General features: G+C 39.1%; 1 protein-coding gene across 1 annotated transcript in view; it reads right to left on the bottom strand.

Moving 5' to 3' along the window:
* LACTB2 (lactamase beta 2) overlaps window positions 1-26,643 on the bottom strand; it is a 216,236-nt gene that overhangs the window by 138,192 nt on the left and 51,401 nt on the right. The window contains exon 2 of the mRNA XM_078687161.1: window positions 25,683-25,846. Coding sequence (XP_078543287.1) covers window positions 25,683-25,846 — 164 coding nt within the window. The remainder of the gene's footprint in view (window positions 1-25,682; window positions 25,847-26,643) is intronic.

Raw genomic sequence — 26,643 nt, 5'->3', positions numbered from 1 at the left:
CTCACCACCACCTCCACCTCCTCATGGGAAGAGAGGACCACCTCCCCAGGTCATCACCAACACAGAGGAGGAAGAGGAAGAACTAGAGGAAGAGGAGAGAGAAGGACCACAGTTCTTGGAAGAGGTGCCCCCGGTTTCCCATAGGAAAGCCAGTTTCATTTGGCAGTTTTTTCAATCCCTCCAGGGCAGAAGAAAGTAAATGCGAGGTATGTCACCTGCCTCATTTGCAAAGAGAAATTATCAAGAGGGACTGATAAAAAGTATAGCTATGGGAACTATACCATGCATCGGCACATGAACAGGTGGCATCCATTGAATTACAGCCGGGCGGAGATACGTGACATGGAAGAAAACCCAACAGCAACTCCTGTGGCCAGGTCAACATCGTTAATATCATTGACAGCAGCAGAGGCACGGGAAACCGTGCCAAACATCCAGGAGAATTTTGGGCATATGAAATATACTTGTCTGCACTGCGGTGCATTGATATCATGTGGTAACATGAGCATTCATTCAATCAACCTAGCTTATAACAATCACAATTGTCCTAACCGCCCCAGACAGTAATTTTTTTTTTGCTCCTGTTGAGCCCTTTTCAATGCCTGTTTTTTGTTGTTTCCCCCCCACAAAAACCAAAAAATATATAAAATTGTTCAAAAAATACAAAAAAAACAAAAAATGTTCAAAAAAAAAAAATATATAAAACAACAAAAACATTAAAAAAAAAGTTCTTTTCAGAACTACCTCCCCTTTCAAAAAAAATTGCTAGAATGTTTAGCACTCTGGCAAGCTCTATTTCTTTTAGTTCGCTTCCCAGTTCGCTTCCCGGTTCGCGAACCGGGAGCGAACCCAAAAAAATAAAAAAAATAAAAAAAGAAGAGTAAGTATAAGGAAAGTAAACAGAGAGTGATGTTAAAAGAAAGACAGCTATAGGGAGTAAACCAGAGATACTGTTTAATAGATCTATTTACCGAAGAAAAGATTTAAGAGGGTATAATTGTGAAAAACAAAATAGATAAGGAAGTGAAAGAAAAAAAAAGAGAGTAGAACAATAACAAAGAAGAGTTTCTTGGACAATGTGAGTGAATGTTCAAACTCAGAGTAAAACATGTGGAATAACAGAGAGAAAAAACAGAAAACAAAAAAGAAAAAATAACAGAAAAAGATTAATTGAAACAGCAAAGAAATGTAAATACCATAGAGCCATATCATCAACATAGGCAATAAAAGTTTTGCAGCTTTTATCAGCAGAAATGTGTCGCTAAAGCCGCTTTTGCGGCGGAAAACTGCCGCTAAAACAACTTTTGCAACACTTTTCTGCCAATAAAAACAGCAATAATTTTATTGGCTGTGTTGATAATATGCCCCTTAGTGTGCTTCAACTACACAGAAGAAGCATAATGAACAAGTAGTGAAAGAGTGATCAGTCAAAGACACTAAGAGTAATAGAGACGGAGTGAGTGAACAAGAGTGAGGAACTATGAGAAGAGAGGGACTGAGAAAAGGAATGGAAGGAGTAGAGTAAGTAGGTAATAGAGAAAGGAATGAGGGAAGTAGCAAAGGCAGGAAACTGAGGGTTAAAGAAATGAAGCTGTCAAACTACTAGTAGGTGAATGTGATAGAAATGTAACGAAAAGAGTACAAAACATTTACCTTATAATTGTCATTAACTTACTCACTTTTTGTTTTTATACTTTCAATCTGTGAAAGAGAGAACAAACGTTTGAAAAATATTAAAACATGTTTTTAAAAATTAGAAAAGACAAGGGAAAAGATTGAAGGACAAACAGTTTTTCAACAACTTTGACACTTACAGAAGCTTCTGCTTCTCCAGGCCCCGTACACAGTCCTAAAGATATACATTTTAAACTAACAGTATCTTGATGCAGATGAAGTGAGGCCTATCTTAAAAAATGGTGCATCTTTTGCACTGCTGTTGTTTCACAAAAGTGTCGCAAGACACTAACATTTTAAATGTTTGTTTCAGGATGCCAATAAGATGTGTCCTATCCAGAGGTTTGTTTGAGGTGAGGCCTACTCAGGGTTCCAAATGAAATTTCGAGTTGTTGAAGAATACAGAAGAGATAATACATGTGAAGGCCTACCAATGAAGTAAGTCATGTCCACTTCACTCTTGAACAAAGGCCAGACCTCTTCTGTGTCCGTGGACAGACCTAAACTTCATCTGCACAATGTCATTCGTAAACTTAGGAAACACAGGTGATGTAATTGAAAAATGTGGAGTTTCTTTTCCTCATTTCACAATCACATCACCTGTGTTGCCTAGGCTAAGGTATCTCATAGTGCAGATGTAGTGCAGCATATTAAACAGTACCCAGAAGTGCACCACTGCATGCAACAACTTTGACACTTACAAAAGCTTCAGCTTCTGCATGCCCCCTACACAGTGCTAATTATATACATTTTAAACTGATGGTATCTTGCTGGAGATGAACTGAAATCTATCTTGCAACATGGTGCATCTTTTACACAAAAGTGACCCACAATGCAGCAAAAGAGGCGCACGGCCACCATAAATCTGACCCTAACATTTTAAATGATTGTTTCAATATGCCAATAAGGTGTAACCTATGCACAGATTTGGTTTCAGGTAAGTCCTACTCAGGGTTGCAGATGGAATTTAGGTTTATTGAAGAATACAGAGGAGATAATACATGTGGAGGCCTACCAACGAAGTGAGTCATGTCCACTGCACTCTTGAACAAATGTCAGACCTCCTCTGTCTCCAGGAACAGGCCTAAACCTCACCTACACAATGTGATGTGTAATGTTAGGAAACACAGGTAATATAATTGAAAAACGTGCAATTTATTTTGCTCATTCCACAATCATATCACCTGTGTTTCCTTTGCTTAGGTATCTCATTGTGGAAATGTAGTCTATCATATGAAAGACTACGTAGAATATGAGCACTGTATGCAACAACTTTGACACTTACAGAAGCCTCACCTTCTCCATGCCTCCTACACAGTTCTACATGTACATCATAAATGCAAACAGTACAGAATTAATTATACATGTTAAATGGTTTATTTTTGCTGTTCTCAGAATGTATCAAATTTCACTAAAAACAGTGACTTGAAGGTATTCATCATATAACAGCGGGGAAAAAAAACACAATCAAAATGATTGTGTTTAAAAAACCCATACAACATAACAAATCAGAATTCAGAACTCCTTAAAGTTAACTTACTTTCCATGACGTCGAAGGATGTCCTATGAACAGCTTACACTCTGTTGTGCTGTTATTACTTTCAGACCGCCACTTTCTGAAAGAAAACCTCCATCGTTTTGAAAAACATGTTACATACAATAAATGACTTCTCGCTCTCTACCACACGTTTCCACAAGGCCAAATCGTGTCAGAGCCATTTATAACTCTTGGAATTCTTGTAAGCCAATCCAGTCATGTTGTATTTCCGCAACTTTCACAATTAAAATGTTGAAGATCATTTTCACAATCCTGGACTAGTAATATCTTCCCCTTCTTGCTCAGTCATGTTCTACATTTCCTATGACACTGATACTGCTTACTATGAAGCAGACTTACACTACCTCTATGACTACTACAATTATTTAATTCTCTACATCACTTTTAATCACAAAGCAATGTAAAACAGTAGACAGCATTGCAGACTTACATTCCCTCTACTCTATGTTTTGATTGGCTGCTTCAATTAGCTTATAAAAAGAAACAGTTTTTCTGAACTCATTCAAAGTGCACTTATTTCTCCATGACGTCCAGTCTTATGGTTAGAAGTTATGTCTCTGAACTACACTTATCCTCAAGGCCAAATCGTGTAGGAGCCATTAGAACTTCTTGAAATTCCTCAGAGCACATCCAGAGATTCTTTCCCTAAAATTTTGGTTTTAAAAACACCAGGTAAGAGTTTTTAAGGTCATACGGCAATTTTTTTTTTTAAATTAAAACAGAATCATTGCAGAATGACCAGCCATTTCTAGACTTTAAATAAGCTGTGTAATGTCCTGATGTTATTGAAGGACCATCATGATATATAATTGCTGCAGTTACAAAAGTCCTTCCTGATATTGACAACTGTGAAGCCACAACATTTTTAATTAAAGTTGTCAATTTTGTTCCATCAGGCCTACATCGTTGGAACATTAAAATGACATACTGGCCATATGTTCGTATAAATAATGTGGACATCATTTCAGATTTACATTGGCTACACTCCATGTTGTGATCAGCTGCTTTTACTAGCTTATTAAAGGAGACTGATTTACTGTCTGGCAAAGTTAAATATATAAATCGTTCTGAGTCTATACTAGTAGTACTTGAGACCCTACAGTTCTCGCAGTCATGCTGCCATTGATAAGAAAGCCCAAACAGCTGATCTACATCTACACCTTCAGCATGCAATACATCAAGCATATACATTAAAAACTCCTGACAATCTTGCTGAATATTTTGAGAGAATTGTGTTTGGCCTGAACATCTGTCTAACAGATTTCGAATTTCAGACACACTTTCTATGTTTGTTCTATCAGTGCTACATTTTTCTAAGACAGAATTTAACAAACTGCAAAATCTTTGATCAGAATTCACCACAATCTCTTCTTTTACATTTTCTAGAGAAAACAAAACATTAACCACTACATTAGCATAGCAGTTGACACCAGAACTATTTTCAAATTGAAAACCAACAACATCTTCAACAGAATCCTTTTTGTTTCTGCTTATAATTTCAGGTTCATCGACTTTTCGTCTTTTTGCTACAACCTCCCCAGTATTGGTCACATTTCTTCGTTTCCGGCCTACCACACGTTTCTCAAACAAAGGATATTGAGGCAAATGTGGCGCATACTCTCTTCTTAACCTATTGTATTCCTTAACACAATCTAGATCCGCACAAATGCTTGTGACATCACACTCAATCAAGTACAATCCCGATAAAGTTCTAACTCGTGACAATGCCACATATGCCATACCCTCCTTGAACACAGAACTGCCAATATTCACCAATGCACTGTCTACACTTAAACCTTGCGATTTATGGATTGTCACCGCATATGCCAAGCAAACAGGAAACTGCTTACGGCGAACATATAAGTCTTTTACAAGCAAAAATCTAGCAGAACAACGACCAATTAGCTGTACTTCCTCAATGCCATCAAATTTAATTTTAAAAAATTCAATTCCATCTCTATTTCTGTATTTTACAAAATCAACAACATTACCCATAGATCCATTTACCAGACCTCTTTCAACATGTAAATTCCTTCTTAAAATTATACGGCAGTTCAAGCACACATTCAGAGTCTTTTCAAAACCTGCAGTTTTAGATATACTCTTCTCTAATGAATCCAATTTTGTTTTCAGATTCTCAGACAAAATAATTGTTGATCCCATATGCTCTACTCTGTCAATAGCTTCCAGTTTCACAATCTCTTGCTTTTCTAAATGCAACATTTTGTTGTTGAATTTGGCACATTCTGCAAGAGTTGGCATCAAACATATTCCAGATTTCTTCTCAGTAATTTTCTGAAAAATATTCTCAGGCACAACATCTTGTTCTGGATATAAATTTGACAGTAATCGTGCATGTAAAGCTTCTTTCCCATGCTCGGTCACTTTTCCAATTCTAACATCTTGTAGAATAGTCTTGTAAACTTCATCCTTCGCCTGACGCATATTTTCATGCAGTTCAGCATAATTGAAGTTTAACCATATATTGACGTTGCCAATGCTGCCTAGGCACTTCCTGGTATCTTCATGCGTGAGCATTTTGAACACAGGTTGCCCTTTCACTGGTGTCAGCTGCAGAAGATCTCCGAAAACAATGATGTGTTTGCCACCAAATAACACATCATACTCTGTTTTGAGAACTTCTTGCATTCTCAAATGCACAAAGGCAAGCATGACATTGGAAACCATGCTTACTTCGTCAATGATAAGAAGTTTCATTTTCCTCAAGATTCTTGAAACTTCAAAACAAGCATCTCCGGATAGCTTGTGATATTGTAATTTGTTGTCATGCTCCACTGGCAGCATCAGTAAACGATGTAAAGTAATCCCTTTAATGTTATGTGCTGCCAGTCCAGTTGGAGCGGTGACAACACAAGACAGCGATGACTCTGTCCTTTCCTGCAAATAACATGAAATTGCTTTAATAAGGAAACTTTTTCCAGTTCCCCCTTCTCCACTCACGTACAGTCGGACAGGCTTCAACGACGTACATGAGCACTCTTTCTTGTCATGACTTAATCCATGATCAATTTGCATGGTAACTTCGTCATATATTTTCCTCTGCTCAACGTTGAGTTGTCTTTCCAACTCTTCTAAGTTAACCGCATCCTCCTGAGCATGTGCCATGGCTCTTTCCACTTCATTCATAGGAGTGGCAGCTTCATTTTCGATAACAGGTCCTCCTAGTGGATCCTGACTCAATGAAGCAGAACTCTGACTGTCCTGAGAACTGTCTCTGGCAATCTCGGCTGCAATCATTGCTTCCTGCTCAATTTCCGCATTCAACATTTCTACATATTTGGGAAAAGCAGGACATTCTATGGTCTCCTTGGCGGCATTGAAAGAGTCTTCGTAACAGAGAAAATCTCCAAGCAGTTCCTCTTCTGCACGCCAAGGCTTGAAAAGTTGCAAAAGTGCTAAATAGAAAAACTCCTTTTTTTCAGGAGATTCGCCACTCAATTTTCGATGGTTTACCAAGTGGCATTTTCTTTGCTTGACCAGACATCCCTCACTTCCTATTACAGCATACACTCCTTTCTCAGTATCTTCTTTGATGTTCCTCTTGAATATGTAATTTTGAAGAACCTCATACAGACAAACATTCTCGAGGTGAATGCTTCGATTTGGATAATATGTATCCAACATGTTGGTCTTCAAAATGTCGGTACTGTTTGGCTCCTTTTCCGCCAAATACTCAATTTCCCGCACAGGTTTGAGAACTCGATTACGCGTTGCAGCAAGACCAAGACTCGCCCAAACGATACTCCTGGACTTGGCATAGAGACTTGCTGAAGACAACCGGTCAGAACATTCGTACGCTCCGATTTCTCGATGCGACAACATCTTCAGACTGAAACTGTACAACTTCTTGCTGAGGCTCTTTTCATGGGAAATGTCCTCCCACATATCCTTCAATTCTGTCTTCTCTTTTTTGGTGATGTAAGATGTCACATACCGAGCCACAGCCATACAGTTATCAGCCACAAACTGTATATCCATGTTAGAATTCCACATGGACAAAATCACCGGGTTGTAGTCGTTGATGTACTTGGACTCTTCGTTCCTCTTCAAATTGTATGTGTTTTTAGGTGATTTCTTCATCACATTATGTCGCAGCGAAGACATCAAACTGTTTACTCTTCCTTTAAAAATCACCGGTCGTGGAAAGCCGAAACGACATTTGGTGTAGAACTTGTCCTTGTTTCGGAATTTACGACGACAGTACTTTCCACATCGATGGCTTTGGAAACGCAGAACTTTTTCTCTTAGGCTTTTCTTCTCCTTTGCGTTTGGAACAGCACACGTAGAATACTGTTGTATAAAACTCATCACTGAGTCTTCTGGATCCGTTCCAAATTTAGGTGCATCCTTGATCCACAGCAACATATGTATATGAGGAGCACCTCTTGCTTGGTACTCCTTTCTCCAGAAGAAATCCAACACCTCTCCAAGAGGTGGATTCTTCTTATTCATGATGAAAGACATCATAGCTTCAAATCTATGATTGAAGTACCTACATACATTGACTGGATCCAAAGAGCACAGTTCTCCGGGTGTCTTGAATTCAATGTTTTCTACGTTAGCATTTGCCTCTCGTAGAAATTCAAGTAAGTCTTCCCAGCCATACTCGGCACAGCTCAGAGTGAGGAACCATGTGGGAGTTCCTAAGTTCCTCAGCATACATTTTAAATCACCATGACGACGGTACCAGTACTCATTAGTACCACGCTGACACGCCATGAGATTAATCAGGTGAGAATCCAAAATACTGTCTTGGACATTGACTTTATCCATAAAGTCACTTGCCGAGATGTTTTGCATGTGTATACCACTTTTCAAGATGTGGTTCACTGCATATGACAGTCCAGACAGATCGCTTTCAAACAGGAGATGAAACAAATAAGGAATGCATTGTCGAAACCTAGCCTCTCCTGCATTCAATCGCAAAGTCCGGTATTCAGAAGCAGGAATTTGATGAGGTCGCTCATCATATCTTCCTCCCTGACCTGTTGGAAAAAGCTGTGGGAAACACCGAGCTTCCAAACTTTCCTCCCAAACACTAATGGGACTCCCTTTGGCTTGTTTCATTTGAAACAACTCAATAGCATTCCCCATGACTTCCTTGGAATGCAAAGGATGAACACTATAATGTTCATATATTTCTTCACTAGTAGAGGGTTCTACTTTCTCAATTTGACCAGCACACAAATCGCTATCCTCTTCCTCACTTACTTCCTCTTCTGCAACATATACATTCTTATAGTATTTATTATTTTTTTTCAAATACAATGTTGCCTTTTTAACTTTCCTAACATCCACTAAATCTTGCCATATTTTCTTATTCTTTGTCGGAACCTCATTAACTAAGATAACAAGAGGTTCCTCTTCCACTTTTTCTACTCCAATTGTGTTAATGTTTTTCTTCAAATCTAGAGGCAAATAAACAACTCTTCCCTTTAATCCTCTCTGTAAATCTGATGGAGGCAATTTCCCTGTCTTTGGCTCCATTCTTACAATAGCCTGAAAGGGATGGATACTTTGAATCAAAATAGATTCATAAGTATTTAAATCCTTCAATTCAGAAGGAATCTCAACCAATTCCAGATTATTATGAACTGCTCTAGCAGGCATCTGGTTTTGATTTAATTTGCAACAACAATAAGTACACACACGTTGATCCAATCCCAAATCAAAACAATTTTCTGCCATCAAGTATGTTGTGAAATCCTTCCATTCACTATTATTTTCCCTTTCACTTTTTGCATATAAATCCACTAACTTAGTCTGATTCTTATAATAAGTGCGTCGACAACACACACAAGTGAAATTTGGCCTCTCACTTGATTTGACCTGAAACGTCGCAATTTCCCTCTGGAAATTATCTGTACTGGAAACCTGTACACTATCTTCCACATTACCCGCTTCTTCTTGGTCAATTTCAACATTCTCCTCTTTACTTCCAAAGTAACAAAACTCAATGTCTTCACATATATTCTTCACATCTATTTCAGAACCATGCAAAAGAGCAGCGCATAATTGTTTAAGCATAATTGCTGGACTCTTAGCATAATACAACATTCTAACTAATTTCCTGACTTTATTATGATGCACTGCTAGCATCCTGAAATGATGAAAAACACTCTGGCATACTCTCCTGGAAAGACAAGCCAGTGAATGACCATGCAAACCTGTCACTTCTCTCACTCTGCAAGGATCTAATTCTTGCAACAACCTCATTTTCTGCTTCAAACTTTTCTTATTAAATGACCGTAAAAATTCACAAAGCAAATTGATGGAATCCTGTCGCACACTGCAAATACTACTACACTTCCAGGTGTACACAGGACCCTTAGCACGTCTTCCTAAAACCTCATTACCTAACACCTCTTCTGCCTCTGTTGTCACAAGTTTTTCTTTTTCAACTGGACAACCATCTTTCACTTCATAAGCACGACCACTGGTGTCAACTGCATGCACCAAATCATTATCCTGGAAATAACTCTCCTCATTAAAAAATGCCTCACAGCTTGAACTATGCATCCATTCTCCAGAAAAAACTTCATAAAAATTACTACGATTAACTATTCTCTTCCATCTACTATTTCTTTTGAAATCATAAATTGCCTTGTTTAGCTTCCTAATTCTATTGATTATCAAAATAAATAACTTACGTTTAATTTCAAATGCCTGATCAATAACTTTCTCAACTTTTTTTTTTCTCTTATAAAAAACCACTTTCTGTTGACCTTTCTTAATATTTTTTAACAAATTGCCAATTATCCTGTTGCGGAACATTCGTTTACGAATGTCCCTAAACTGTTGTTTCCTTCTAATATCATGCACAGAGTTATCTCTTGCTCTAGCAGTAACATTTTTCATTGGCCTTTCCTTTCCGTTTGAATTGCTTCTCTTTTTCTGGACTGAAACATTTTCTGTAGTAATATTTTTTTTACTACAAATATTTCTTATGAATGTTTTTGTACTCTTACCCGGTGCTTTCTTGGTGACTTGACAAATCTTTTTATTAGAGGACTGCTGCTTTTTTTCATTCACCTGCTGTCTTTGACGTTTTGCAGCCTTTCTCAGTCTTTCTTTCGTTGGCATGGTGAAATCTTGAAATGATCTGCAGTTGAATCTGTGGTAAAATATATTAAAAAATGTTTTTAACCACTATTACCCAACAGTAAATCAATAACAGTAATCAAAAACTTAAAACACTACTTGACATTTTTACATAGAAGACTTTTTAGTGCTTGGCAAATTTAGAATACAGAAATAGCAGAAAAGAAATGGAATTTATATTCATGTTACCTGTGCTATTTTATATGTGAATCTGATCTAATTTCATGAGCATATTTTAATATTTTATTGAAGACACTACACAACCTGTTTTTGAAGGTGTCTTTATTTTTAAATTAAACGGTTTACATTTTTACTTTTTATTTATTATAAATTTTTAAAATAAATGTTTATAGTTCCATAGGCTCAAGCACGTCAGCTTCCCATCCTATGTCATATAATTCGGACAAATCTGCATCCTCATCACGTTCTTCTTCATCCTCAGGATTTAAATCATCCAAGGGATCAACATCCACTGATGTTTCAATTACGAGTTCAATGATGAGGTCAAAATCAACTGATTGCTGATTGTCGCTCATGTTGATGTTGTCTTTATCTTTAAAGAAAGATAACAACAATGAGATGTTGCAGAGTAAGAGACAAATCTCAGAGATTATAATAGTAAAATTGTTTAACAAGAGTAACATTTTGCAGCTATTATATAGCCATGTCCAGCGATGCTGAGCAGGTGAAGCCTATGTCTAATTTTTCAGTGAACAGGACTCATCTCTTCTTAACCTTGGATAAGCCTCACCGACTCTGTGTCCCCTGCACATACTTAAATGTAAAGGGGCAGATTTATGTTAAATGGCACATCCCCAGGCATGCACCAGTTAACGTGCACCGCTGCTCTGCCACCCATGGTGTGCCGCATTTACAATCAGATAGGAGAAAGCTACGTCAAAACCCTGCGCCTGCTTGAAGCAGGCATAGGTCTTGACGCAACATTGTGGAGATGGGGCACCCCTGAGCCTTGCTGGAGCTGCATCACACTTGCGATACAACTCCAGCAATGCGCCACCTTTACGGCACAGATGCGTCACGCATCTGTGCCATTTTTGCCCCATGCTGCGTCGCATTGTAAATGCAGCACACCATGGGTGGCGGAACAGCAGTGCAGGATGACTGGCACATCCCTGGTGATGCGCCACTCATCATAAATCTATCCCTAAGCTTCTTATCTTGTTAGAGATGAACCGCCATATGTATCATCAAACTATTTTGCATTTCCTAAACAGCAAATTTTAAGGGATATATAGCGATTCTTTACCATTCCTAATTTGCGATGAGCAAATTGCTAATTGCAAATTACCCATTCATTTCCATGGGCCAGGAGGCCCATAGGAATGAAGGTGCAATTTGCGATTAGCAATTAGCTCATCGCAAATTAGGAATTTTTTCAAAGGTGCAGGGGTGTCTCAAGAACACCCTGCTGCACCCCTGAAAAAGAAATTTGGGGGCATATGGCGCACATACATGCCCTAAGGGCATGTATGGGCGTCATATGGCACCTTTTGTTTTTTGGAAAAAAAGCTTTTTGAAAAGAATTCGCAAATTACCACCAACTAGAAGTTGGTGGTAGTTTGCAAATCCTTAATGGCATTTTTTGCATATTTTTTGTTTGATACATTGCATTTAAGGAATCGCAAAATTTGCAAATCCTTCAGTGCAATCGCAAAATAAGGAATAGCAAATTTTGAATTAAGGACATTTTAAGTCATTTCCCCATGTGCAGTGTTTTCAAATTATGATTTGAAAATCGTTTTTAGGGAAAAGGAATGGTTTGTAAATTTATGACAAGGACATAATGGTGTATGCTTCTTTATAAGGCATTTCAGTGTCTCTGATGTCATTTTTCCCATATTACATTAAAAGACCTTTCCCCGTGGAGCACATTCCTTGTAAATATGCTCCCACCTGTGCATGGTAAATTTAGATTTTGACTGTTTGAGTTACATAGCCATGTTAAAAGTGACCCAAAAAAGTTGCAAAGGCTTTAAAAAAACACTTTCATGTGTCTTAAGGACATTTTAAGTCATTTCCCCGTGGGCAGTGTTTTGTAAGTGGCGCAAAAGAGGCATACACCTATCATAAATCTGTCCCTAGCATTTTAAATGATTAATTCAGGATGACGATAAGGTGTGGCCTATCCAGAGGTTTGTTTAAGGTGAGGCCTACTCAGGATTGCAGATTAAAGTTACGCTTGATGAAGAATACAGAGGAGATAATACATGTAAAGGCCTACCAATGAAGTAAGTAATGTCCACTTCATTGCGCCAGTCATCATAAATGTATCCCTAAGCTTCTTATCTTGTTACAGATGAACCGCCATATGTATCATCAAACTATTTTGCATTTCCTAAATAGCGAATTTTAAGGAATAAATAGCGATTCTTTACCATTCATAATTTGCAATGAGCAAATTGCTAATTGCAAATTACCCATTCATTTCCATGGGCCAGGAGGCCCATAGGAATGAAGGTGCAATTTGCGATTAGCAATTAGCTCATCGCAAATTAGGAATTTTTCCAAGGGTGCAGGGGTGTCTCAAGAACACCCTGCTGCACCCCCTGAAAAAGAAATTTGGGGGCATATGGCGCACATACATGCCCTCAGGGCATGTATGGGCGTCATATGTCACCTTTTGTTTTTTGGAAAAAAAGGTTTTTGAAAAGAATTCGCAAATTACCACCAACTAGAAGTTGGTGGTAATTTGCAAATCCTTAATGGCATTTTTTGCATATTTTTTGTTTGATACATTGCATTTAAGGAATCGCAAAATTTGCAAATCCTTCAGGGCAATCGCAAAATAAGGAATAGCAAATTTTGCTATTCCTTATTTTGCATCAAACTTGTTTGATACATACCATTTGTCTAATTAGCATTCGCAAAGGCTGAAATTCACAGAATTTTGGCCTTTGCGAATGCTAATTAGCTTGATACATATGGCCCCAAGTGAGGCCTGTCTTGCAACATGGTGCATCTTTTGCATCACTGCTGCATCAGTTTCATGTGGCACGGTGTTTTTTACACCATGACACATCTGCCTAAATGCTTCAATTTGTAATTTTGTCGCCTCATAGCAAATCTTTTGCACCGCCGCTACATCACAAAAGTGACGCACAGTGGCGCAAAAGAGGCATACACCTATCATAAATCTGTCCCTAGCATTTTAAATGATTAATTCAGGATGACGATAAGGTGTGCCCTATCCAGAGGTTTGTTTAAGGTGAGGCCTACTCAGGATTGCAGATGAAAGTTACGCTTGATGAAGAATACAGAGGAGATAATACATGTAAAGCTCTACCAATGAAGTAAGTGATGTCCACTTCATTGCGCCAGTCATCATAAATGTATCCCTAAGCTTCTTATCTTGTTAGAGATGAACCGCCATATGTATCATCAAACTATTTTGCATTTCCAAAATAGCGAATTTTAAGGAATAAATAGCGATTCTTTACCATTCATAATTTGCAATGAGCAAATTGCTAATTGCAAATTACCCATTCATTTCCATGGGCCAGGAGGCCCATAGGAATGAAGGTGCAATTTGCGATTAGCAATTAGCTCATCGCAAATTACGAATTTTTCCAAAGGTGCAGGGGTGTCTCAAGAACACCCTGCTGCACCCCTGAAAAAGAAATTTGGGGGCATATGGCGCACATAAATTTTAACAACATTCCTTTACCTCAAAAACGATTTTCAAGTCATAATTTGAAAACACTGCCCACGGGGAAATGACTTAAAATGTCCTTAAGACACATGAAAGTGTTTTTTTAAAGCCTTTGCAAGTTTTTGGGTCACTTTTAACATGGCTATGTAACTCAAACAGTCAAAATCTAAATTTACCATGCACAGGTGGGACCATATTTACAAGGAATGTGCCCCACGGGGAAAGGTCCTTTAATGTAATATGGGAAAAATGACATCAGAGACACTGAAATGCCTTATAAAGAAGCATACACCATTATATCCTTGTCATAAATTTACAAACCATTCCTTTTCCCCAAAAACGATTTTCAAATCATAATTTGAAAACACTGCACATGGGGAAATGACTTAAAATGTCCTTAAGACACATGAAAGCGTTTTTTGATTGCCTTTCCAGCATGGTTGGGTCACTTTTAACATGGCTATGTAACACAAACATTCAAAATCTAAATTTGCCATGCACAGGTGGGAGCATATTTACAAGGAATGTGCCCCACGGGGAAAGGTCTTTTAATGTAATATGGGAAAAATGACATCAGAGACACTGAAATGCCTTATAAAGAAGCATACACCATTATGTCCTTGTCATAAATTTAAAAACCATTCCTTTTCCCCAAAAACGATTTTCAAATCATAATTTCAAAACACTGCACATGGAGAAATGACTTAAAATGTCCTTAAGACACATAAAAGCGTTTTTTGATTGCCTTTGCAGCATGTTTGTGTCACTTTTAACATGGCTATGTAACGCAAACATTCAAAATCTAAATTTGCCATGCACAGGTGGGAGCATATTTACAAGCAATTTGCTCCACAGAGAAAGGTCTTACATTAAAATGGGAAAAATAACATCAGAGACACTCAATTGCCTTATAAAGAAGCATACACCATTATGTCCTTGTCATAAATATTATAACCATTCATTTTCCTCAAAAACGATTTTCAAGTCATAATTTGAAAAGACTCCACAGCTCCTATGCACAAAAACACCCTGTCAGTACTAATACTTCACATTTTCTCCAATTACATTTTCTCAAAGAAACAAAATCTATTTGTAAAACACTTGAGACAAAGCAACATTTGAAAAACACAACTTTCTTCATAATTTTCTCCTTAAAGCACACTATTCTCTATCTAAATTAAAGAAATCTTTTCTCACCTTAGCAAATACTTTGAGTTTCAAAACAGTCTCAGAAACACACCAATTTGTCTTCAGCAGAGCAAAAGGTATGCACTCCAGAGTCTGCAGCTATCAAAAGCACAGAAATGCTGTAATTCTTCACACATATCTCTCATGTCACCCAATCAAAACTCTTCCCTCACTTTTTTTCAAATGAAACCCCTTCCCCCCTCTGCCCTTTCTGCCTTTTTTGCATGGCAACCACCTCTTGGAAGACCTCTGGTGTTTGCAAGTTCACACAACAATGTTGCAATTGAACTCTGAACTCTCAGTGCACCTCATATCCAGTGCATTCTTTCATTTAATGATTTTTTCTTGACCACTCAAAATACATCTTTCAAACAACTCATCCATGCACCCTAACTTTCTGTTTTCAGCAATCAAAATCCACCAATCACTGTTACTGCTTCATTAACACAGAAACTCCACAGTTTTTTTCATTTTAAACTCTTATTTTTTCAACTGCCATTTCATTGCCACACTTCATCTGACTGCAGGAGAACCTTCTCTCACCATGTTTTCTGTCTGGATTGTTGGACATAGTTACATCTATTGGGCTCAGAGGTATGCTGAGAACAGGAATTTACCTAACCTCAATTTACAAGATGTGGAAATTAAGTGGTTTGGCCACAGAGGATTAAAATGTCACCAATTGATACCATTGGTGAAAACCTTTATGCATTTGCCAAAACCTGACCTGTTAATTGTGCACTGTGGAGGTAATGATTTGGGCACTTTGACTGGGGTAGGTCTGGAAATGCTTTTAAAGGACATCTTTGAGCAATTGATGGCACTTTTTCCTCAGACTGCCTTGGTATATTCAAATATATGCCAAAGACAGAAATGGAGGTGGTCAAACCAATTTTGTCCACAAATTGAGAAGTCGAGGAAGCATGTAAACAAATCTGTTTCAGCTTACATGAGAGACCATGGAATGGGCTCCGTGTACAACAATAACTTGCGTTACTACATGCAAGATATCTACAGAGGAGATGGAGTTCACTTCTCAGATGAGGGCAACAGAATTTTCATTCTGAATTTAAGACTGTGCATTGGTACCTACTTATAAGTACCTAAATGTACCATAAACCCAAAAGCTCTTCTCAGAGCTACCCTACATCTGATCACTCACAATTATTATTTTACTCTAACATTTTTCACTAATTTTCAACAAAGTACGCTCCCTGGGGCGCTACCCGGTACGCGAACCGGGAGCTAACCTCGCTAAATTTTTTAAAAAAATGTTTTTTTTTCGCACATATGGGCCTCCTCAGCCACCCTCAGAAAACCTAGGGGGTCAAGATAAGTCTACCGTGCCCCCTTCTACCCATTCTGAACATTATTTGCCCTCCATCTTGTATCTTAATTCGACCGAAACACAAAATGGTGGACTCCCGTAACGCTTAAGGTTCGCGAACCGGGGCGCTCGCCAGTTCGCGTACCGGGTCGCTCCCTGGGAAGCGCACCATCAAAAAAGGTGGGAAAGTAGTTTACAGAAAAGCGACTGGAGACAATTTCACCAAATATAGATTAGCTCATACTACATACCAATGCCTACCATTTTCACAAATTTGATTGAAATTCCATTTAACCATTTAGCCTGTAGACCTCTCTAAATACCCTGAGGTAAATTACTTCACAAAACACATCTGAAGTGTTGGAATTGACAACCAATTAAAATGTTACTTTCATTTTCTACTTTTTTTACCTGACATTTGATTGGCTATGTACCTGAATATATATATAAAGGAAGAGAGAGAAACACAGCCATTTTGACTACTACTTCCTGAACTACATTGCAAGATCATTTTCACTCACAACTTAAACTTGTTTTTAGAAGGTGAGATATTATTTTATAAATTTGAAAACATTTTCAGATAGTTATATACTATCCCTCTGTAAGAGTTAGACATTGAGAAAGGCTTCTTTATTATAATTATGGATTGATTTAGGTTTCTGTGGTATAATTATGAATTTACTTAGGCTTCTTCACAGGCACTTTTTAATAGTACTACTTCACGCCTGAAACCATACAGTGCCCATAGATTACTTCTCTGTTATAAACTCACAAGTACCTGTCTGAACTTAAACCCAACAGTGCCCTATCTCTACTGATATATTTATTTTTTATGCAAATTACAGCAATAAAATGGAAGGTGAGCAGAATGTTTCCTTCGAAATTGTTCTGGAGAACAACACAGATAAAGATATTGAGGACAATGATGACTCAGATTTCATGGATGAATCACGGGACCATGAATTAGTTCAATGTGTAGAATCTGTGGATCATTTACTTCATTATGATGACGGTCAAATGTGGGAACTTATGTTCACTCAACAAGAGGACATATCGGACAGTCAAATGCTAGACGTTCTATTAAATTTTGAAAAACAATCCGAAAAATAAAATTGTATGTAATATTAAAAAATTGTTTGAGTCTTTAATCATTTTTATATGTAATTCATAAACTAGTTAAATGTTAGAAATGTTATTAAATTTTGAAACACAATCACAATAATAAATAATTGCTTAAAAAATTAAAAAATTAAAAAATAATCAACAAAACCAACAATCAATTAACATACAGTATTTGAAAAGTCTATCATTCTTTTTTCCTTATAGTACGCTGCCCAGAACGCTTCCCGGTTCGCAAACCGGGCGCTACCCACGCAAAAAAACAAACAAAAATTTTTTTTTTTTTTGCCCCGCGGGGCCCTTTTAAAGCCTCCACATTAAACCTAGGGGGTCAGGGAGGATCTAATATGCCCCCTTATGGTCATTTCCCCCTTTGTTTTGGCCTCCTCTTGTCTCTCAATCCTACCGAGAGACAAGATGGCGGCCGCTCCGGACTGTTTAGAATGTTGACAGACACCGGAGAGCCAATCAGCTTCGCTACGCGAAGTTCCGTTACGCGTAAAGTCCGCGAACCGGAGCGCTGCCCGGTCCGCTGTTACAGATATATATCTTTTTTCGAACGTTAATTTCTCAAAATCCACTGAAGCACATATATTGAGACCTAGCAAAGGCACATCGGGCTACCAGTCCCTACAATTTTGCCAAGTTTCGTGGAAATCCATTCAGCCGTTCGGGCTAAAAGTGAGGCCAACCGCCCTATGGAAAACTCAATGTTAAAAACACGTTTTGGGACCCCCCTTTTTTCTCGGCCCCCCCTTGACGAACCCCCCCCAAATTTCCAGGGGCTGCTCAGAAACAAAATGTTCCATTTTCCAGAAAATTTCAGCCAATTCCGTCCACAAACGCCAAAGTTATTAGACATAGAATTTTCAAAAATCCCATAGGGAAAAAATCCTAACTATATATACCTACTGGCGACCGCCAGTAGGTAATATATATATATATATATAGATGGATATATGTATACATAAAACTTCTGCAGCTGATAAATAATGGCCAGCACCTGCGGGAAGGGTTTACGTTCTCTTTTTGAACAGGTGTAAAAACAGACGCGCTTTGGCAAGCTCCTTCATCGACTGGCTATTGTTTCTCAGCATCAGCAGTAATTTACAACCGCAGGTCCACCCTTGCGCGGTTTAGCACCCACCCATGAGTGCAAGGGCTATCTGGTGGCCAAGGAGCATGTATATATAGAAGGAAAGCATGATTCTGCAAAACACCAAGGAAAAATATTAGGAAATCAAATGTATGAAATAACTGTGCATTTACAAGGTATTATAGACGATGGGAGTCCGTGAAAGAGGGTTGAAAAAATATTGTTAACCTATTACACTGCTCATTGAGAAAATCAGAATGTAATGAAGCTTGGAAAGCCTGCAAACATGTCATCATGGCGATGTTATTATCGCTAGTGAGCCTACCTCATTGAAGTCCTTTGTAGATGAATTGATGTTTAAAACGCCCGCAAATTACAGCTCTGTTATCCATATGATAAAGACCCTGTGGTAGGTTGAAACGCGTTATATTGGATTACTCTCTGAAATAAAGGAGACTGGATTTCACTCCGTCTGGTGGGTTTGTTTTCTTCCGGAGTGGGGAGAAATGCCCTTTTTGAATTATATATATTTTCACTGAAAAAACCAAAGGCTACAGAGACGTTATAGTTGGAAAAAGACTTAAAAAATCTTTGATATTCATTGTAAAACAGAAAGGTTACAGGGATTTTATAGTTAGGCTGACATTTCACTTGTACAAAACCAGAGAATTTCAGCTGTTATAGTTATCTGAGAACTGGTCAGTGGCATCTCTTAGATATCTCAAGCTAACTATAACGTCCCGGTAACCTTTGTTTTTTTCAGTGAATTTCTAACGTTTTTTAAATTCTATTTCCTAACTATAAATCATCCTTGTAACCTTTGTTTTTTTTCAGAGACTTTCTAAGATTTTATTAATTCTATATCCTAACTATAACGTCTCTGTAACCTTTGTTTTGTTTTCATTGAATTTCTAAGGTTTCTTAAATTGTATTTCCTAACTATAAAGCACCTTTAAGCTTTGTTTTTCAGTGAATTTCAATGGTTTTTTACATTTTATTTCCAAACTGTAACCTGTCGAGGTTTAATTCATGTAAAATGAGAATCATGCTAGAATGAATCCTGATCTGTGTATTTATCCAAGGACAGGCCATCGTTTTGTGCAACACCTCTACCCAACTGGAGTTCTTTCTTCTGGCTAATTAGTAAGTGCTACCTAGTTGGGTAAATGTATAGTGCATCTCCTACACTACAGCTGCATAATGGACACAGTGGAGGTGTCTGCAACTTTGCCAATGCGAGTGTTCTTTCAAAGTCTTCAACAGATAACTTTACAAGGTGGAACTGCATTCTCAGCCGGCTTCCTGCCTCGTGTGGGAGCTGGTTTTGCTCTGACAGACAGGGGGGGGGGGGGGGGGTGAAAGCAGCTCCCTGTCTGTCAAAGCAAATGTTTCCATCTGTTTCCCTGCATGCATATTTGCGTACAGAGAAACAGAAAGAAATTCTGCTTTCTGCGAGCCGGAGCTGTTTTGACAGCCCCGGCTTACAGAAAGCAAAGTTGTTTGCTTTTGCTTAGTGGGAGCTGTGAGTTTCCACCAAGCAAAAGCAAACAGCTACCTCCCTAGGGTGGGCACCTCAGGAGGTAGCAGGGGCAAGCCCTGGGGCATGGCAGTCCCCAGGGCAATAAATGGCTCCACGATGGGGGCTGTGTGGCCCCCCTCCATCGTACAATGTTGCTGCGGGAGGTGGTGGTGGTCCCCAGGGTCCGTGACAGACCCCTATATTCATTTATTTCAGCCCCGGGGAGGTGGGGGTGTCCGGTGCTGCGAGGGGCCATGCACCAACATTCAATACATTTCCCCAAGGATGTGACGGTCCCCGTAGCTGTGGGTGGGGGGGGGGGGGTTGTGCGGGCTCCCCATATTGTTGTCATTACACATTTTAAAGTGACCCAGGGAGGTGGCAGTCCCCGGGGTTGTGAGAGGGGCCTCACACATCCCCCTCAATTATTTCATCATGTGCCCCAAAGAGGTGGCGACCCTGGGACGTGGCGGGCCTGCCTATATATTTTTATAGTGCCGACGGGAGGTGGCGGAACTGGGGGCCATGTGGGTCCTCTGCATTAATTTACCTTCATTTGCCCCACAGAGGTGGTGGTCACAGGGGCGTGGAGATGGTCGCAAAGCACTCCCCACTATTTATATATTTCCTAATGCCTCCAGGAGCTGGCCCTCCTGGGGGCTTAAGATTACAAAAGCATGGGAGCCCACACTTCTTTTTCTTAGTATTTTTCGGAAGTAAATGTTATCTATATACTCTGTTTACTCATATCTGTGAAGAAACCTGGCTCTGAGGCAATTGTCAGTACAACGCATTGTGGGAAGGAAAGCTCGCAATTTTTTAAGGAAGAGGCCTCTTTTTTCTCTATTTATAAGGCACAGGCCACTTTCTCTTTTTGTAATGTAGAACTGTAAGCAGGGGCGGCTCCTCCGTGTGGGCGGAGGAGCGTCGCCCCACTGCTTTCTCGCAGTGCGAGAAACAGAAACAGAAAATGGCATTTTAAATACCATTTTATGTTTCTGCTTCTCGCACAGCGAGAAAGTAGACGGGTATGCCTGGGGGCTAAAGATTACCAAAGCATGGGAGCCCCTACTTCTTTGTCTTAGTATTTTTCGGCAGTAAATGTTATCTATATACTCTGTTTACTCATATCTGTGAAGAAACCTGGCTCTGAGAGGCAATTGTCAGTACAATGCATTGTGGGAAGGAAAGCTCGCAATTTTTTAAAGAAGAGGCCTCTTTTTTCTCTATTTATAAGGCACAGGCCACTTTTTTCTCTTTTTGTAATGTAGAACTGTAAGCAGGGGTGGCTTCTCCGTGTGGGCGGAGGAGCGTCGCCCCCACTGCTTTATCACAGTGCGAGAAACAGAAACAGAAAATGGTATTTTAAATACCATTTTGTTTCTGCTTCTCGCACAGCAAGAAAGAAGACAGGTATGCCTGGTTGGGGGCTGGTGGTTATGCAGGAGTCCAGGGGAGGAGTGGGTTGCCCACTCTGAGTGCGCTGTTAGTTCGGCCCCAAGTCTGACCAAACCAGTCATACACACTCTGCATTTTCTGCAGCCTACATAGAGAAAATGGCCTCCCCATAGATGCCTGTGGGGTCGGCGTCTTAGCCTAGCACAACACTGCCATTGTAGTGTTGTGATTGGCTTTGGGGAGGGGAGGGAGGCTGCCTGCTTCCTGTATGGAGAGGCGAAAGGAGAGAGGAGATGCGACGCAGGAACGGAGGAGATGGTAAGTTTAATACATTTTTTTAAATCACAAATTGACCCCCCTCCTTGACCGACCCCCAGCCCCCCAACTTGAGAGTCATGCCGGCCGCGACTGACAATAAGCTGTATTTTTACTGTCATGTACACAATGTATAAAAGGCGCTTTTCAGGTCAGATGCTGCAATTCAACTTGAAATTGACATTCTAAAGTAACATTATGGACAATTAAATGAAAAATGACAACCCTGATAGACTCCATTATATATGCTCATACATGAACTGATGGATAAACACATTCTGCAATGTTACTTGTGCAGAAGAAATACTACGCAGAAAGGTGTTTGGGGCCTGCGTAAGAAGAGGGGAAATATTCAAGTGTTTATGACTATCAATGAACATCCTACGATGCAGAAGCAGGGTTGTGGTGATTTTCCCCTGCTCCCACCTTGTCTTGGTGGAATGATGTAGTCCATCAACTCAATCTTAATCACAATGTGGAACCTTGCCTTTAGCTCAACTTTCCTCGGACAAGCCTGGTTTCTGGATAGCTCTGAAGCGGTCTGCCTATTTATAAAGGCTCAATGTTAAAGAGTCTCTGTATCTGCTTCAAAGCTCTGCATAATAAAGACTCCTCCTTTAAATGTCATCTTTTACCTTGTACACTCCAATGCACAGTCCAATATTTGACACTGCCCTCTTTCTTGTAGTCGCAAACATTAGAAAGCTGGGTCAAAGATGACAACCCTTTTCCTTCCAAGAAACCAAGGTTTCGAATTATCTGCCATTAGAAGCTCATTCAGTCTCCAACTATTTAAATTGCTGAACTACAGAACTCTATATTGGGTTTACTTATGAAACAACGTGCGTAATCGTGTGCTTCGTAAATTCTATAAATAGTAGTAAGTAGAGGAATGTTGCTGAATACAAAGCACCTCTCCTAAAACCAATCACATTAAGAATGTTGTAAAAATAAATGGCCATACTGCAAGTGCCACAAATCTGAGATGTACAAAACTGGTTAGATAAGTCTTTGAAGTCTGAGTAAAGCATTGAAAATGTAAAATAGGAGGTGCTATATGCGTTTCCATCCAACTATTTCATAAAGCCGGATCTCTGTGATCTATCAACATCTTTTATGAATTCTACAGATTTTGGTTTAGGTGATGATGCTGCACATGATAAACACGGGCAGTTCCTAAATATAAAATGTTTGCTTTTGCTGTATAATCACAAAATTCTGATAACTGTTTATAAAACTTATTTGCAGCTGACCACATGAATTGTGAAAAATGATATTGGATTCCAAATTATTTTACTAACGGAAGAAAACATATGCATGTCATTCTGAAGGCAAGATGGAATAGTTCGATTTTGATCGTCCTGAGATTGTTTAACCACATTAACTACAGTAACATAGATGGATAGCACTGGAATTGCATTCAGAGATTTATTTGGTACACTTTACATCCACAAATCTTCACTGCGTTAGAACTAAACAAGCATTTAGGTCATCATAATGGCAGTAATTATAATGCCAACAGTGTACATAATTGTCAGGACTTCAAGACCTCCCTTGGCCAATCCTCCGTGCTCTTTTTTCTATTGTCATCTCAGAGAAGTACTAAGATAGTGGTGTTTCATCAGTGGATTAATCCACTTGGCTCTTGAGGCACGGTAACGACAACAAAAATGTGCAAAACCAATGTAAACATTTGGCTTTCATGTGAGACATATGAATAACAGTAAATGATGTATGATTTTACCGTAATTTACTGAAAACCCTCTACCTGACTTAATGATACAGAAAACTGGTATGAGGATTAATTGAACTGAGATACGATTTCCGACCAGTATAAACTTTCCAGTCACTACACATGATGCTGGTGTGTGGTTGCACTAAATGATCAACTTGCTAAGTTTATTGCACAGCTAAATAGGACCAATACTTGATACAATTACTTTGATGTGGGAAACTAATTTAATGATAACAAACTGTCATTTTTCAGTATATCCCTCAGTGTTGGCCTGAAGATGAAAGCTTCAGGATTAGTTTGAAGAAGAGCGCAAAATAAAAGGAGGTGTAGGGCACCCTGGAGTACAGCAGAATGAAAATTTAGTTCAAATTATACGGTTAGAATTAGCATTGCAATGGGAAATTGAAGGAATGATAGTGAAAAGGCATTTTCTACTGTAAAAGACCAGTAACACTAAAGTGGTCCAAAACTTCTTCGCCCTACAAGTTGACAAATAGCGTCTCACCCTGAAAACCCCCAAGTGCTGCAGAAAGGGAATCCCACTAGATTTTTTATTAAAGTGGACCACTACAGAGCTATATACTTTCAAATGCTGCTTGTGCGTCTGCATCTGGAAGTCCGACTATCTATATTTTTCATGGAGTCCAGTTCTGTGCAATTAATATAGAACAACTGTCAAATTTGTCTAGGAGGAAACACTTTTATTTAAAATTTCTGTACAGTTGTGACCAAATGCTTTCATTTACATAAGGTTCAGAGGCAGCCAAGAGAGAGTTTATAGCATTTTATGTGAGTGGCATAAGTTGGCATTTTCTGCATGTAGTATGAGGGAAATTGGAAGATTATTGAGGTGTGGGCATCCAGTTTGAGGTGATTCGGGGAAAGGGGGGGTTGTGAACGTCATTTATAATAAACCAATTCAACGGAACTGGTGCTAGGATGCAGCCCTGTTGCACACCGCATTCCACTTTCATCTCAACAGAGCTGGGCTTTATTATCATGGTGAAGTAATTTGAAGTTCTAGAAAAGACAAGACATTTTAGTCTAAAAGCCACCAGAGTACAGAGTAATCATCTGGAAATAGAAAAGAGAACTTTTTTCCACTATTAATGTTTCGTATTTGTAGTATATTTTCTGAAACCTTGCTCAGCTGCTTCATGACCAAACCTGAAATCTATCTTGCATGAGATTATAACCATTTTAGTATCAGATGTTAGCTAGGTACATCAGAAGGGGAATTAGGCAACAATTACATACATTTGATGTATCGTTTTTATTTAAAAGTCAGGATGAGTCCTGCTTCTTTCTATGAATTAGTGATATTCCTGGCAGAGCTGCCAACATTGGCATTGGCTTTGGCTTTTGTCCACCCCAAAGTTTTCCAGAATAGGATCAGTCAACTGATTATAGGTTTCACTTTGGCAAAAGCATTGACCAACTTGGAGCGTGAGATCTCGCTGAAGCATGTTTATAATTATTAGAGGATTTTTGAATAAATGGGAGATGTTTCCTTTGTTCATTGGCCTATTTCCGAAATGAGCAAATTTATCACATTTCATAACTGAGTAGTAATTTCAGATTTTGTGGAAGGGTTAGTAGTCTACTTTACAAATTTAAAGACCTTTTTCAGACAGTTTTTAGATGAATCAATTTATGATCGAAGGAAGGACTGCTATTAAGATGGATTTCTTGTAGGTTCTTGCCTAGCACCTGGATATTTTGACACTAGAATATTAGGGACAATATCACCATATTCTTTCTGGGACCCTGAGAGATTCAAAGGAGGGTCTCACTATGACAAAGAAGTGGAGATCTTTTCAAGCCAAGACAATCAATTGAAACCAGCGACTATCTCTAGGCATGGCCCCCACTGATTTTCTGTTCCAATAGTCAGAAGAGGAAATTCCTACTTTCTTAATATGTAAAGTTATTTGAAAACAAAATTACAGTTTTATACCTACCATTCTTGATACTCTTACAGATATCTGATATTCCTCCAGTGTGGTCAATGTGCCAGTGAGTTACAATGATTTCCTGGATTGCGGTGTTGAACTGGCTTAATGCTTGCTTTAAGCAGCCGATGTATTCTGGCACAGAGGGCTCTCCAGTGTCAATCAAAATTCTTCTAAATAAATTAAAATAAAATTACATTAAAATATATTTTACCACTGAACACCAAATCATCTGCTCTGTCAGCTATCATAATACCATTTGAAAAATATACAACCATTGTCCAAGGCCAATCTGCATGCTTTATGGGTTTTAGTGATTGTATTTAACCCGTTCCATGCTCTCCCTCCCTGGTGCTGTGAACAGCCGTTGGCCGCGCAGCCCTACCCACCCATTAGAACGCCCACACTGCGGCGGAATTCCCACCGCAGTTAAGGCGTTAAAGTTTCATAGTGAATGACTTACAATGCTTCATTTATTTTTTGTTACATATGGGCTGAGATCTGTGCAGAAAGCAGTATCAGGACCTTACCAGAGATTTCATGCATCCAGCCGATAAAAAGGTGCTCTATAAACCCTGCCCCACTGCGCTTTTTTGGATGCTGTGTGCAACTCATGGTTGGGCATACTTACTAGCTGGACTGTTCTGACATCTCCTTGCTCATGGTCACATAGAGTGGTGTTCTGCAAGTCCCTTGGAATACGGAACATTAAGGATGGCAGCAGTACTGGGGAGTTAAGCGAGGTGCTAAGGGCGTCTTTGCTTGCCAAAAGAATGCCCAGAATTCCCAGACAGGGATCTGGACAAACTTTATAACCATGCCTTCCCAAGAGGGGGGGGGGTCTGTGTATGCGATGTTTTCTCAGGTTCTCAATCCAAGATGTAGTAGAATGATTTCTTGTGATTTCAGCTCCTGTTTGAAGCATATGTAAAGAAGGGTGATTACGAGAGGAAGACGTTCTGGAATGCAT

The sequence above is a fragment of the Lissotriton helveticus genome, chromosome 4_1 (assembly GCF_964261635.1).
Source record: "Lissotriton helveticus chromosome 4_1, aLisHel1.1, whole genome shotgun sequence".
Lineage (NCBI taxonomy): Eukaryota > Metazoa > Chordata > Amphibia > Caudata > Salamandridae > Lissotriton > Lissotriton helveticus.
Note: the sequence above shows the minus strand (reverse complement) of the source record. Positions and strands in the feature narration are given on the sequence as shown.